The sequence below is a fragment of the Rhinolophus sinicus genome, chromosome 6 (assembly GCF_057876585.1).
Source record: "Rhinolophus sinicus isolate RSI-liver-muscle chromosome 6, RSI-T2T, whole genome shotgun sequence".
NCBI lineage: Eukaryota > Metazoa > Chordata > Mammalia > Chiroptera > Rhinolophidae > Rhinolophus > Rhinolophus sinicus.
In genome coordinates, this window is record NC_142506.1 from 52087286 (window position 1) to 52103205 (window position 15920).

Genomic DNA, 15920 nt, shown 5'->3' on the forward strand with positions numbered 1-15920 from the left:
CCCGTGCTCAGTCTACACATCCCAGTAGGTGGTCCTGGTGGGATCAAGCCCCGTGTTGCTTGTAAGAGAGATGACCTGAGAATACATCACTATTAACTTTCCCTCCTTCCCTGTCTCCCTCTCCCTAAATCCCTCACTCCTATTTTCTAGGAACAATTCCCCACATTGGAACACTCTGGAAACCAATGAAGGTAATAAGCTAGGCAAATATGTTAAGTTACCCGTGATGGATTATCAAGAGACTCTTGGAGAAGTCCTCTAGTCCACTCCCTGCATCCAGCTGAGATCACAGCTAAGTAATTGACCAAAGAGCCACTGAATGAAAAAAAAAAAAAAAAAGACTCTGAAAAATGGAATTCTAAAATCTTCTTTAGTAACTCCATCAGGTATTCAGATCATCATTTCATATCAATTTTCCTGAATAGCAGGCAGGACATACAGAGGCTTGGAGGCTGGACGTAAGCCCTAGTGTCCATAACTGCAGGAGTAATGCATGGGCTTAGCAGAGTTTGCTCTTTTCAGTAACGCTAGTTCATTTTCAGAAGAGAAGTTCAGGGCCGATTTAGTTCTTATTGCATTTGGTCTCCTTCAAGTGCATATGACAAGTAGATCTGATGAATTACTGTCCTTGGTAGATACGCCATAAATTCAGTATCAGTTTTAATCTTTTCCTGATTGACATTCTTCACACACCTGTGAAATAAAAAAGGGGAAGGAAATATATCTGAAAACACTTTTTTAAACTTGAAATAATTCAGGCATGCAAAAAAGCACAGAAAATAAATTCTATGGCATACCATCAAGATGAAACACGTATTAATGCTTTGTCTTCTTTGCTTTGAACCCATCATTTTAGTAAACAAAAATGCTATTTTTTTAATAAAGAAAGTATTTTAGCCCAGTTAAAGCCTCACCCAATGTTCACCTCCTTCCTCTTCTCTCTACCCTCAGGGATAACTCAATTCAAAAATGAGCCTGTATCATTCCCACATATTCTTTTGTACTTCTGCACAAATGTTAGTCCCCTGTATTCTAGCTCTTGCTGCTATTGAGTCTAGTTGAGCTTCTTGGTAGAAAAACAAACAAACAAACAAATAAAACACCTCTCTTCCCTCTTTGATGATTTTTAAAGTTTTCTCTTTGCCTTTGGTATTCTTCAATGTCACTACAACGCAACCAGATATTTAAGAAAAATGTATCAGGCTTGAGACTCATTGTGATTTATGAATCTGAGGATCCATGTATAAACTTATTTCTGGAAAAAGACCCTCTATTTTCTCCTCAAACACGGTCTTTTTCTCATGCCAGGTCACCCTTTTCCTGAGGTGGCACATGTGACAATCTCTGTTCCACTGCTTGTCATGCACACAGCTGAGGGTCCTTTCTTCTCCTTGCACTAAGTAAAGCCCAAGCCCCCTGGTCACCAAGAACCAGTGACCAGCCATCTCTCAGCAAGACCACAGAATCAGCTCTGTATTTCCATTTCCTTTTCAATTCTGACCCCTGGGAATTTTCTAATTCAATTATGCTATTAAAATGTTTGTTATATTTTATTCAGGTTTCTTCATGTTAAGAGGGAGAGAGATTTTTTTTTAAATTTATTATTAGTTTCAGGTATATAAAACAACATAATGATTGGACACTTACACCCCTCACAACGTGATAACCCCCCCAATCTACTACCCCTCTGACATTGTATATAGCTGTTACAATACCACTGACTATATTCCCTGTGCTGTGTTTTACATCCTGTGACTATATCTATCTGTATCTATATCTATATCTATATTCTCTATATCTATATCTGTCTATAATTATAGTTGACAGTCAATATTATTTTATATTAATTTCAAGTGTACAGCGCAGTGGTTAGGCATTTGTAAGCTACGAAGTGATCTCCCCAAGAAGTCCAGTATCCATCTGACACCCTACATAGTCTTTACATTATTTCCCCATACTGTATTTCACGTCCCCATGACTATTTTGTGACTACCAATTTGTACTTTCTAATCCCTTCACCTTTCTCCCCCAATCCCCAAACCCCTTTCATCTAACAACCATCAGTTTATTCTCTCTATGAGTATTTCTGTTTTGTTTGCTCATTTATTCTGTTCTTTAGATTCCACAAATAAGTGAGATCATACGGTATTTGTCTTTCTCAGTCTGACTTATTTCACTTAGCATAATGTCCTCTATGTCTATCCATGTTGTTGCAAATGGGAAGATTTCATTCTTTTTTTTATGGCAGAGTAATACTACATTGTATGAATGTACCACAGTTTATTTATCTAATCACCTATTGATGGGCATTTCTGTTGTTTCCATATCTTGGCTATTGTGAATAGTGCTGGAGTAAATATAGGGGTGCATATATTTTTTTTCAAATTAGTGTTTTGGATTTCTTTGGATAAATACCCAGGAGTGGAATTGCTGGGTCATAAGATAGTTCTACTTTTAATTTTTTTGAGGAACCTCCACACTATTTTCCATAGTGGCTGCACTAATTTGCAATTCCACCAATAGTGCATGAGGGATCCCTTTTCTCTACATCCTTGCCAGCACTTGTTGTTTGTTGATTTATTGATGATGGCCATTCTGGCAGGACGGAGGTGAAATCTCATTGTGGTTTTAATTTGCATTTAGGAGAGCGATTTTTAAACATATCTGGTTTATTGTTGCTGAAGCTAGAAGGCCAGGACAACATATCTTAAAACATATCTTCTTGTGGATTCGTTTCTACCTCAGGATATATTGATGACTCTACCAGTCTTAATAAAATGCAATAGCTCGAAACTCATAATTTTAGGAGTACCTTGGCGACAGTATTTGCTGACCCACTGGATATAGGTTATGAATATAAATAGTGGCACTTAGGTCAAGGCATCCATCAATCACCTCCCCGGAGATTTTCAAAAGGGACCTTCTGTTAGAGTCTGCAGGAAACTTACGACAGTGCCTAGAGGTGATATGAGGGTTGATCCCAGAAATTGCTGACAGACTGGCTGTGGGGGGTGGGGGTGGGAGGAGAAAGGTGAGGGGAGAAGAGGTTTCCTTCCAGACCATAAACCCCGGAGTTGCTTTATGAACTCGCACAATTTTGTGTCAGGACTGACACTGGGCTAGGAAATCGGCTTCAGTGTGCGGGAGTCCAGAAAGTTCCAGGTCAGGAACTTCTCTTGACATCCTTATTGCTGTACTGCAGTGCCAATCACAGTGCCTAAGCAGGTGTTGGATCGTACTTCCTGAATGAACAGATAACCTAGTACATTGCCAGAGGCTAGAGTGTGCTGGCTAGAGAGGCATGGGGAAGCAGAAAACAAAGGTACGTTCAAGGTGGCTTTACAGTGAATCCAAAAAAAAAACTTTTCAAGGCTCTTTGCTTGTACCCGCCCCTTCCAAATCTCTAGATGGACCTAGTCATGTGTGGACAGGATCATATGTTTTGTGTAAAATTTGTACTTGGTTAAGGCTACTACTGTCTCTTTCTGTTCTGAATCCCCCGCCCCCACACTTCCCCTGGTGTCAGGTGATGTCAGAATAGTCATGGACATTTTTGGGGATCCAGAGAAGGAGATTTGAGTTGGGGATATATTGTGTTTGGGTTTCGTAGGCTATGATTATGTGGTTCACAGTCTCTTCTCTGCATAGTTAAGCTATTGTTACCAGTTCCGGTGTAAGAGTGGTCTCCATAAACCCGCTGTGGGGGCAGAGGCTCAGAAAGTAGTTTCCAGGCTCTCGGCCTCACATAGACAGGTGCTGGCTCAGGTAGTAAATGGCCAACTGTGATTGCATGGCCATCAGCTGTGGCTAGTTGGCCGTCAGCTGTAACCAGTGAGCCATTGGCCACAGTATAACTGCTGTGGCTACGCTAGCAGAGAGAAGAGAGAAAAGAATGGGGGCTAGCAAGAAGATGGCGGCTGGGCTGGCAAGTGTGGATGGCGGTTTGCGGACAGTGTGGATCCAGCCTCCAGTGAGAGTATAGTGCTGCCAGCGAGAATATAGTGGTATGACTCCCCTACCTATGGCTCCGTGGGTGTTCCTTTTTGGCCTCACCATATCCTGCGTTCTTGTGTGGGGAGCGGGAGCAGAGACCCCGCAGGCCGCCCCGCATGACAAATGGCGCTGTGAGCAGGGTCACCCGCATGACACCCGCCTAGCTGCCACTGGCACCAGCGCCATCTGCCACCTGTGACCTGCTGGTACAGACAGAACGCGAATGTGCCCCACAGGCAGCACGTGCGTGGTGGAGAGAAACGAGGTCCGCCATGAATGGGGCTGGAGGCTGGCTGGTCTGCGGAACAGTCTTTCCATTCTATGACATAAATGGCGTATCTGGAGGAGTAGGTTTTCCTCACAATGCCTGTGCTTTTACAGCAAAGCGATAAACCGTGAGTCCGCCCATGTGTGAAGTCTCTAGTGCACCCCAACTATCAAAAGGAAAACGATCAATGCTGCTGGAGGAGAGACCGAAGGAGCTTTCTGTTCTTCCTGTAGAGAGTGAGATTACAAAATTGCCGTCACTTGTAGTGGTCATCAAAGAGAAGGCGGCCCAAAACTGCAGGGAGAGATATTGGAGAGCTTTCTTTTTTTCTGGATGCGGCGGTGGTGTGGACTTTTTTCAGCTTTTGAAACTTGTAATTAGTTGTCATTTCTTGTCTCATCTTCATACTCCCTTCAGCGCCAAATTTTGTAAATGTATCTTTGTATTCTTTGCTTTCTAGTGATTTTCTAACGGGTCTGAGCTGCAGGCCCACAGAACTTGCGCGTTCCCCGGCTGAAACGCGTAGATAGACCCCAGGGATCTTACTGAACCCAGGCGCCCTCACCCTTCCCGCCTTCCCTGGGGGCCTGAGCTGCGGCCTAGGGCGCAGGCTTTTGGAGACCACGTCTTTCAGGGACGCGGGAGGCCAGACACCCAAGGCTGTCGCTCACACGGGACTCAGCGCGCCGCTCCTGGGTCCCACTCCTCCCTCCTCCTGTCTCCGGGCTTTGGAGAATCAGGCAGAAGTGGTGTGCAGCGCTGTTGGCATTCAACCCCAATGAACATAGAGTTTGTTATCCCGAGAGGGACACTGCGGGTGCGAGAGGGAACTATGAATAATTTGCCAGGACTATTCCACACGAATTGATCTGGGCTTAAACCCTGGCTCTGCCTGTGCTGTGTTGATAGAGGGGTAAATTGTTATCTATAACCATCTTTACACGTACATATTTAGGGAGCGAGTGAGAGACCTATATATGCCTAAGTAGACATAGATATCATCTCGATCTATCTATCTATCATCTATCTATCTATCTATCTATCTATCTATCTATCTATCTATCATCTATCTATCTATCTATCTATCTATCTATCTATCTATCTATCATCATCTAATCAGTCCACAATCCATAAACTTGACTATGAAAGAAATATCCCCTTTTCTCTGAACCACTTTAACTTTTATTTCAAGCTCCTCATCCCTGCAGGCAGACGATACTTGACTTCATTCCTTTTGAAATAGCCCATCGGCCCCAGGACTGCATGGTGTCAAGCTGTCCGCAGAAGTCCCGAGTCCTATCCTAGGAACCTGACCAGTTGGTCCCTCATAAGGCTGTTGCTTCCAAGTGCAATTAAGTCCAGAACTTCCCAGCTGCCTGTGTCAGTTTTCCCTTGTACGTGTTGTCTCCCTTGGCACTGCTGGGAAGCTATGGCAGGTTCTTTCCCCTCTCTGGAGACCCAGGGTCCTCATTTTCTAATATGTAAGAAATCCTTCCCTCTTTTAATTCCAGCTAAGACATCCATCGAAGCCTGCAAATATGCTTTGCTTTATTTCTCGAAGTTGTATACATTCCCCTAAGGACTTTGGTGTTGAAAACCTCAAAACCAGAGAAAATTAAGAGTCAAATGTCGCTTTCTGTCCTGCCACATTCCTTCTTAGAGGCTCTGAGCATTATGCTGGTGGAAGGGAGAAGTATGAAGGAAAACAAACTCTCAAAGCTGCCCTGGGCACCTTGCGCCTGCCCTGGGGAAGGGGTTCTGTAAGTGCTATGCCCTTTTTCCTGGAAATGATGCCATTGTCATTAGGACATCCTGGTTTAGCCCAGCCACTGGGAGTCTTTATGTGGGCAAACGTGAAATGAGCAAAATCTTACAGTGAAGCAATAGAGCTGGAAGTTTTCTGGGATTAGCAGCTTCAGGAATAACACGAATGAGAGTATCTAAGGGAACAGAAGAGGCAGAATTACTGTAAAGATAGCAACATGTTTCTGGCACAAATCCGGGGGAAGAGAGAAAGAGCACAATGTTTGAAGGTCAGAGAATACAAACTAATAACTGCAGGATGATACCTTAGAGATGAGCTAGTCCAGTCCCTCACCCCATAAGGAAAAACAGGCTAAGTTGAAATCATTTGCCCAAAGCCTAAATTACATTGTTTCGTTGCAGGATTTCTGCTATTTGAGTGACTTTCTGCTATGACTATGTTTCAAGCCCCTACCTCTGTAAAATGGGACTAGTATTTCTCAGCTGTAATTCTGGGTTGTTGTGAAGATAAGTGAACCTACCAGTGTCAGCACATAGCAGTTGCTAGTTTTAAACGGTGATATTAAAATTGTTTGGTAAGAACACAATATCGACTGTGCAAGTATGTCTTGGCTTCTCATTCTCCCAGTATAATTCATTTTGATAAACTAGAAATCATGACAAATATCCTATTTTCTATTATTAAAAAGAAACACATCAAAGATTTTATTTAACTCATTAATGAAGGAACCAATCAGACATTAAACCCAATGCAAAGGAAAATAGAGAAGACAGGGACATACAGGAAAGGAGGGATGCTAACAGACACACAAATGGCCGCTCCCATGGCACAGCAGTCAGGTTGCATCTTCACCTGACATTGCATTTCTCCTCCTCCCCCTCCTCCCCTTCTGTTAACAGCTTTATTGAGAAATTTACATACTTATTTTATATAGGTATAGGTGATATTGGTTATAATTAAATCAGTTAAAGTACACAATGTAATGGTTTTTAGTATATTTACAGTTCTGTGACCATCACAATTTTAAGTGTTTTCATCACTCCCAACGAAACCCTGTACCCTTTCATTGTAACCCCACATCTTGCCATCCCCCCTGCCCCAGCCATAGGCAACCAGTAGTCTGTTTGTCTCTACATGTTTGTCTATTCTGGACATTTCACATAAATGCACTCATAATACGTGGCCTTTTGTGATTGGCTTTCACTCAGCATGTTTTCAAGTTTCATCCATATTGTAGCATGTATTAGTACTTTATTTTTTTGTGGCTAAAAATATTCTATTGTATGGCTCATATTCTCTTATACTTACTAGCTTTTATCGAGCTACTTTTCTTAAGAAGTAAACTATGGAAAACTCTGAGGTCTAATGGGTCAGAATGTTGTTTTTCTCCAGAAAAGTAGATACTTGAGACTAATGTCAGTTTCCCCCATCCTAGCCATGGGCTCCAGTATTTTTGGATTCTGGTTCTTTTTCTGAAATTTGTATTTGCTTCCAAATAGGTTAGCACAACCTGGTTAGAAGTATTTCCCATTCAGGCCACTAGCCAGTTTTCCACTTGGCAGGCAGAATGGACACATCCATGAACCCCATCTCTGGAAAAATAGCATAAAAAACAAATGAGTTCCCAGAGGTCACCAGCCACTCGAAACGGTCTGATGTCACAGCCTGAAGTATGGTCTGGGAGTATAGGCTTAGAAATGTCAAAAGAAAACAAGGCAGCCTTCATTTCCTCTTACCCTCTTGGCTATTCTCACATATTAATTAAAATTGAAGGAGTCTTTCTTTTGCTAGACTTTGGAAAATGGTGTATAAATGGTTACTGGCAACATGATGAAGTATTACCAATCCAGATGGCAGAAGAAAAAAAATGTACAATCTCTGTATACAGTTCCAGAAACACTTTATTTAAAAATGGAGTTGTAAATGCATAACAAAATAACATAAGTAATAAATGTAACAAAAATAAATAAGGAGAATAATGTATTCATAAAAAATAAAAATAACATAGTAAAAGGCCAAATGTTTATAATTAAACAAAACCGTGTAAACACTTAAACAATAATGTAAGTAGAGTAGATGCTAATATTTTTCTAAATAACTCCTTACCTTTTACTTCCATGTGGATGTAATCAGTACCCAAACATTAAATAAAAGAGGGAAAAATGGTGATTATTTTGACTTTTTCTTCAAATGGATTGACCCTGTTTTAATGTTTCATTTATTCCTTCAAAGCATTTGTATCTTTCCATTCATGTTCTTTAAAAACTTTTTCCAGTCTTCCTTTATTAGATAGAATGGGGAATTTAGCTTTACAAGGAGAATAATTCATTTACCTTTTTTTTTTTAATTTAAAGAAAAATATGAGTTCCATTATACAACAGACTTTTGTTTTTACATCTCTACAAAAAGAGTTTTTTTAGTCTATTAACTGGCCCAACAGCACAGGCTTTTTAAAACCCTGCAACATTTTGAAGTATACAGAGTTAGTTTCTTAAAACAAATACAGCACAGGATTATTGCTGGAGTATTAAAGACCATTTCATAAATTTGCAAAACTGCAGTTTTAACCTTTATAGACTGATGGGGTCAGGGAGAATCTCCAAGTCTTCTAATAATATTGAACTGAATTAAGATTCACCCAAATTACAGTGTTCTGGAAACACAAAGATAATTACTTTCTTTTTAAACTTATCCAAATGTGACCTTACTGGAAAGAGAAAAAGCAAGCTTATAGAAGGTATTTTTCACAGGCTTCCTGTTTAGTGGCGCAGGCCTAAAGCCTTTGTCATCGTCTTGCAGGGTTCTTACAAATGAGAAAGACTGAGACAGGATTGACTACTGGGTCCTACAGGGAAACAAACACACAGAAGCAATTCACTGCTTGGGAGTGAAACTATCAACTAATCTTAGACTACTGGATCTACAAATCTCCTAATGAAGAAAAATTTAACTTCATGATCATTTCAAGGGGATTTTTTTCCAACTGTCACATATAAACTTGGGAACACAGGAAAACAATATACATGTTCTTAGTTTTAAAAATATACTCCACTTACACTATCTGTCTAGTTTAATCTTTCTAGTTATCATTTGCCCTAAAATGAGAGACAAAATCTTACTCCCATAAAAAAAAGCAAAGAAAATTGAAAAAAGTGCCAAATTCATCTTTTCGAAAGTGGAGTAAAACACTGTGGGGTTAAAACAAATACAGTATTATCAATCTCCTATGTACAAAAAAAGATGGTTAGTCCTTATTGATATATAGCTATGTCCACCTACCACTCCCAGCAAATCTTAGTGCAAACATTATAGTTCATCTTAGTAAAACCCCAAGACAATTTACGTAGCAACAAAGTTATATAAATCACATATATGTTGGAAAATTTTAGAACACAAGGCTGTTTTGAAAGGTCAGTTTGAGTGTAGAGAGTAATATGTCATTGTATCCAATGGTAATGAGTCCTAATAGAAATCCTATTATTGAGAAGCAAATATAAGTGTTTAAGAAATCTGTACAGATGGAGAGAGAGTCCATTTCAGGGAGCAGCTTGGCACAGGAGACATGGGGGTCTGAAATGTTGGGTATTTAGTTTGCTTGTAGGTCACAGCACGGCTTAAAAACAAAAACAAAAACACAAAGATCTATGAAGGGAAAGAATGCAATTATATAATTCAGTTTGAAAATCATAAAACCACAAAAAGGTGAAACTGCCACAACCTGCTTTTTCCTATATGTGCGTCAAGTGGTTATCTAAGTGGTTGGAAAGGATGACTAGGACACCACATTATAGGAAAAAATAAATAAATAAAATTAAGAAGCCAGAGATAACAAGATTGTACTTGACCAAGCTGTCATGTTTTGCACAAGTCAACACTATGCTGCTTCCGATATTCCTAGTCATTCCACAGGTAATTATTTTCTATCAATCAAGAGAGTCATTCATGTACTGCAACACCTTCCTCTTCCCCGTCAGGGTTGAACCTATTGAAATGTATACTGAAATCAGCCTCAGATTCTGTGTTCTCAAATTCAGCTGAGACTGAGGTAGCAGCAGGATGAAGGACCCTAGCTTCTGGCTGGCACAGTGTTGGTGTCTGACCCGGGCTGCTGTGGTTATTCACAGGGCTGGACTTCTGTTTGGGTGGAGAGGGCAGCATGGCGCTGGGAAATCCCATGTTGTTCAGAGCCTCCAACGTTCCATCTGGATCAATCATAGCATTGATTGCTAAAGGAAAAAAAAGGAATGGGAAACAGAGATTTAATGGTAGACACAGTCGTTGCTTATGACTTGGATAGTATTTTGACTACGGATGCTTGTATCTGACGCTTAATTTTGGCTAATCCTTTCCATACTGTTTTGAAAACCCCACTGTCAATAATTCTGAAGCTGATCTACAGACTAGAGACCTGAATACTTTTTCTGCTCCTCTTAAGTAGCTCACTTCTGGGCATTTCAGAGCCTGCTGGAAGACTGGGATTTGGAGATACGGAATTCAGGAAAGATCCTTCTGAAATTTGCTTTCATTATTGTGATAGGATAAGTGAAAATAGTGGTTATTATTTCACTAAACACTGCCAGCTATATTTATCACTCAGTAACGGGGGATTAGTTGCTATGATGGGGTTCAGAATAATCTGAAGACTGGGGAAACCCAAAGAATTATCAGCTCTCTGGATGCTACCACAGCACAATGTCACTCCTCAGCCCTTGCGAGTGTGTGCGCACCACTGAGTCTCAGGACCCCTCGTAGCCTGGATACTAAGCTAATACCCATGGCAGCCCAGCGGGCCAAACAGACTACCTCCCTGGGAGGGGCCAATAAAGACTAGTTTTCAATCCAAAAAACCTTTGAGGGGACGAGGGAAAATCTTCGGCAGTAATTTTCAACTTGGCATTGGGTACAGTGGGGCTTTGGGAGAAGGAAGCATGATAGGTTTTAGAATCACCTAAGAGGTCCTTTTGAAGTACACCCCCACTGGACCCGCTAACAAGCACGTTAGCAAGGCACTTTTACTCAAGGGGGTACATCCAAACGCTCAGGAGTGTAGAGGCTAAATAACGATTACAAATCACTTAGCCAGGACTAACATACTATGCCTGTGATAAAAACCAAGTAGAATTAGCAGTTCGCTCTGGAATCTGCGTGTTGTAGCACCCGGGACTTCTGGGTCAAGGCATACACAGGCATTAATGCATGTTGAGACGTGACATAAAAACAATGGTGTTGTCAAAGTTTAGGAGGCAAACAGTCTCTGTCTTTCTTCTCTCCCTCCTCTTCTGGTCCCTATGGCCAATATGCACTCATTTCTTATCGTGCATCCAGTTATTATCTGTGTTAGAATACAAGTTCATTTGGGTTACACCACAAATGTAATGTGAGAATTTTCACATCAAATAAGTGATGCTAATTGCCAATAAGCATTTTCAGCTGCATACACATATTTTAATAAATTTTTATACATACATATATATACATATATATGTATACATATATAGATACATATTTTATGTATACATATATATACATATATATATATGCAAAATAGGTACTACATATAATATTGTGAGTTAGTTTGTAACATCTAGCAATATGCCCAAGACTTAACATTATTGTGTTTTTAATTATATGGGTATATTCCTTTTTATGGGTAATTTGGATATGTAGAACTCTGTATCTTTATCAATATGTCATTAAATTTAATCAAATAATGTTCTAATATTTGAAGAAATACCACTTAGAATGCGCTTATCCTACACTGTTAGCTCTTTTTGTTTCATTCAGTAGTAAACTTACCTTGTAGCTGCTTTTCAACTCTTTTCAGCTCCTGTAAGATAGAAGAAATCTCCTGCAGGGAAAGCAATAGCAAAAGTTAGCTTTATGTAAAACATTTTTATTGGATAAGCAATGACTCTCAGACTCATCTTATCGGGAATACTTAACATTATCCACGTGGCGCTAATTTGTAGCAAAATATTTCAGGATATGGAATAATTATGGTATCTAGTAAACAAGATTCAAATTTTAAAATCTTTAATGTTGAAATAGAATTACTTTTTTTCAATGAGATGACAGACGATGGAACAGTTCATAACAATACTATGGTATAAGAAAAGATTTTGAAAAATGTGTATTGATCAAACTTGCAACAATTTTGCAAAGTGCCTAAGGATTTTCTTTGGAAAAATGTATAAAGTGCCAAGCTCAGTTTTAGGGTGACTCCCCGACCAATGAAAATCAATACAAATTCTTGAGGAGACAAGCAGACTATTGAGCAAATGGGAATGACTCAAGTCAACTTATATTTGAGTTTGGCTTTTATCTCAAAATTGCCTATTTATAATGTGTAATTATTACAAGAACAAGAATGTATAATAGTGAGAAACATAAAAGGTTCCTCCTCATACCCTTCGCAACTTTAAAGCAATAAACATTTTAAACCCCTGTCAAAGACAGTTGAAGGCATAAAAATTTCCCAAATTCGTGTACTTATATCTTCCTTTAAAAATGTCAATCAAAAAAAACAGTTCAAAAATTAGCATCTCATTCTCTTAAAATAAAACCTCGCTATTAAAATGTTTTAATATTAAAAACATTACTATACCATGCTTGAGGTTTTCACAATAGGAACTTCACTTTCAGCTCTTAACTTGCTTTCTATTTCATCCCAATTCCGATCTTTATCTTTAAATAAAATTCTATAAATCAAAAGATATAAGCATTTTACTTTTCATGTTTTAGAAACATCACATTTTTAACAATACAGAAACAATATTTTCTTTTTAAAGCTACACAAGGATAAAGAAACCATTAAACATTGCATAAACTGTAAATTAAATACTTAGCCAATATTACCAATAAACTCATTTATATGCGATCTGTATTAAAAAAGTACCTGGGTGGTTATGAATATACACATAAATCCTTTTGTATTTAACTTATTCTTTATTGAAAACCAAATATAAAACAAATGTAATGATATAACCCCCAAATTTTAATCTAATATTTATAATTAACCATATAACCACCACTTATAATGAAAACACAACTTTGTTCAACTAAAACATATGCAGGATACATATAAAATTAAGATAAAAATAGATTGCATTTGGTATTAAACAATTATGTCTGTAAGACCTCTTTATATTGGAAAAATAATTTTACTGATTGAGCAAAGTGTGAACATTATTTTAAAAGTTGAAAACTGGAGTGCTTACTGTGCTTTGCTTTAAAAATCTTAATTCATGTTGTATATTATACATAATTACCTGTTAGGAATTAAGACACTATCCTTTGGATAAATCAACTGCCAATAATTATCCTTATGTTAGAAACTAAGCTCAAATATGTTATATTATGAAATAAAGTACCACAAAATTTTGATTTGTCTTTCAAATGTGGTATCTTTCTCTCCCCAATACTTTGGAATCTGAGACATGACTCAGTAGTTTTAAAGAGATGTAAATATTAGACACCCTTTTGATTTCATTTACATTTCTTCACTGAACCTGAAAATCTCATTTGGATGCCTTATATAAACATCAACACTGTACAAGTAAATATCATCGTTGGAGGCTGATCAGTATTTAAGTAGTAAACTAAATTACATTCTTATTTGTATTTCTTCAAAGATCAATATGCCAGGTTCAGGTTATTTAAAAACAAGAAATTCATCAATATCCAATCAAGTCTGGAACATCTACAATTACACATAACCACGCTTAAAAAGGCAACTATGGTTCTAGAATCTGACATAAGAATATTCTGATCTACTGTTAAATTTTCCAAACCCAAAAAACTAAATATCCTTGCCAGAACCTAAGAGCTGTTACCCTAATAACTGTGTTATTAAGGCATAAGTAAATTATTATGTGTTGTAAGAGTCCTAACAGGTTTAGGACTGGTGGAAAGTAAGAAAACAATGACTACAAAAGAGACACCAAGGGACACACAGACGAAGGACCACGGAAAGCACAAAGCAACAGTAAGTTCAGGGCCACTGACGTCACCAGTTCCTAACAGCTGTGGGAGCAGGCTTGAGACAGGAGACTGTTAATGACGTAAGCACGGGTCTGAGTTAACAAAACTGTACCTGATCTTCCCAGCTGTTTTATCTATAGACTGCCTTATCTTCCTAGAGAACTGAAAGACGGACGACAGCAGCAGATTATCTCCCATGACCTGAAACAGCCAAAGAAAAAAGTACATTAAAATATCACCACTGTACTGTATCACCACCAAGAATACTAGTCACAACCCACTATAGTTAGGGGCATTTAGTATCTATGCCAACTTTAACAAAAGATCAATGAAGAATGTAATTAGAGGAACATATAACTAAATTGAGAAAGAAGTAAATGTTAACAGAGAAAGTCCTTTCTTGTTAAATAACTTGTGAAGTTTCCATATTCTTTTGGTCATATCACTTTCAAAAACCAATCCTTATCACCTTATCCTCAATTATGGTCATGATCCTGATTCTTATGCCTCTAATTCAAATTATTACAAAAAGGAAAACATAAATAATGTAGAATACTAAATTTACTCTCTATCCTTTCATCAAATAATAAGAATTCAGTGCTCTCCAGGGCAGAGTCTAGTGGGATAGATACATTTTTAAAATTTACTCAGAATAATAAGTTTTATAATGGGGGTTGGTACCTCTCCAAGCTGAAACTCATGGACAAAATGAGAGGTCTGCAAACTTCTTTAAAGGGCCACAGAGTGAAGGTTTTAGGCCAACGGCTCTGTCAATACCACTCAACAATCTCCCTGTACCATGAAAGCACAAACAAGTGGACATGACTGTGTTGTAATGAAACTACAAGAACAGGCAGCAGCTGGATTGGGCCTTCGAGTTGCAGTTTGTCAAGGGCTAAACCATGGAAGGCATAGCTAGTGCAGAACACTGGAAAAAGGGCTGAACTTGGGGCTCAATGTGGGTTCCAAAATCAGAACTTATATTGTCAGAACTGTATCCGGACACTGTAAGAAAATCCAGAAAACAAGATAGGGCTTTGGATGTTAAGAAGCTGTAAATACCAGTGGGGGGGATAACAGTACTGTATAGGAAATACTACTAAACAGTCCATAACAAGAATATAAATAAGTGCTAAATGTTGTGATTCAGTGTCGTATGAACTGCAATAAAAGGGAGTTCAGTGAGCAGTGACGTGAACAAGAAGGCATTGTGGAAAACTAGATCTTTTAGCTCCTGTTCCTGAAATCCAGGGATCCACACATGCCAACCTATGATCTAACCCTTCCTGTCAATTGCTGTTTTCTATATTTTCCTTCCACCCACTCCCTGTGCAGGCACCGGTATCACCTCCGCATGTCCTTCCCATGAGCTCTTTCCATGGTACTAATTAAACAACCATTCTTTGGTGAATGAACTTCATTCTGTCCTTGAATTCTCCCCACTCATGTCATCTACTTTCCATTACATATGCCTTTTCAATAAACCCCTCTTTCCCTGATTTTTCATGGCCACATTTATATTTTTAAACGATAACTTAATAATTTCTATCCATATTGGTCCACAGGTACACAGCATTCATCATAATCATGTATCATCGGCCACTTGGATCACTTTTTCCTTCTTTTTTTTAATTGATGTAATAAACACTTAATGAATCTACTACCCCAAAGCTAGGACCTAACAATAACCACTGTGACAGAATAGGTATTGTTCAAAAATATTCCCTCCTTGTCTGCACTATCATGGGAAGAGGGTACTTTTCCACCCCCTGGCATTTGGCTTCAGGCATGTGACTCGCTTTCCCCAGTGAGAGGTTAGCAGACAGGGCACAGCAAAGACGTGAAATGTGCCTGCATGGTGGCGTTCGCTCTCTTGTTTCTCATATAACCACCCCAAGAACAAGCCCTAGCTAG

At 38.8% G+C, this 15920-nt stretch overlaps 1 protein-coding gene across 10 annotated transcripts in view; it reads right to left on the bottom strand.

The window, feature by feature from the left end:
* Positions 1-7909: 7909 nt before the first annotated feature.
* CEP170 (centrosomal protein 170) overlaps positions 7910-15920 on the bottom strand; it is a 109107-nt gene continuing 101096 nt past the window's right edge. For 9 of the 10 annotated variants that reach the window (XM_019746814.3, XM_074316830.2, XM_074316828.2 and 6 more), the window contains 4 exons: positions 14119-14207; positions 12631-12724; positions 11823-11874; positions 7910-10252 (listed from right to left, as the gene is read on the bottom strand). In XM_019746814.3, coding sequence (XP_019602373.3) covers positions 9963-10252; positions 11823-11874; positions 12631-12724; positions 14119-14207 — 525 coding nt within the window. In that variant the 3' untranslated portion in view covers positions 7910-9962. The remainder of the gene's footprint in view (positions 10253-11822; positions 11875-12630; positions 12725-14118; positions 14208-15920) is intronic. The other variant, XM_088799108.1, reaches the window with a different exon arrangement.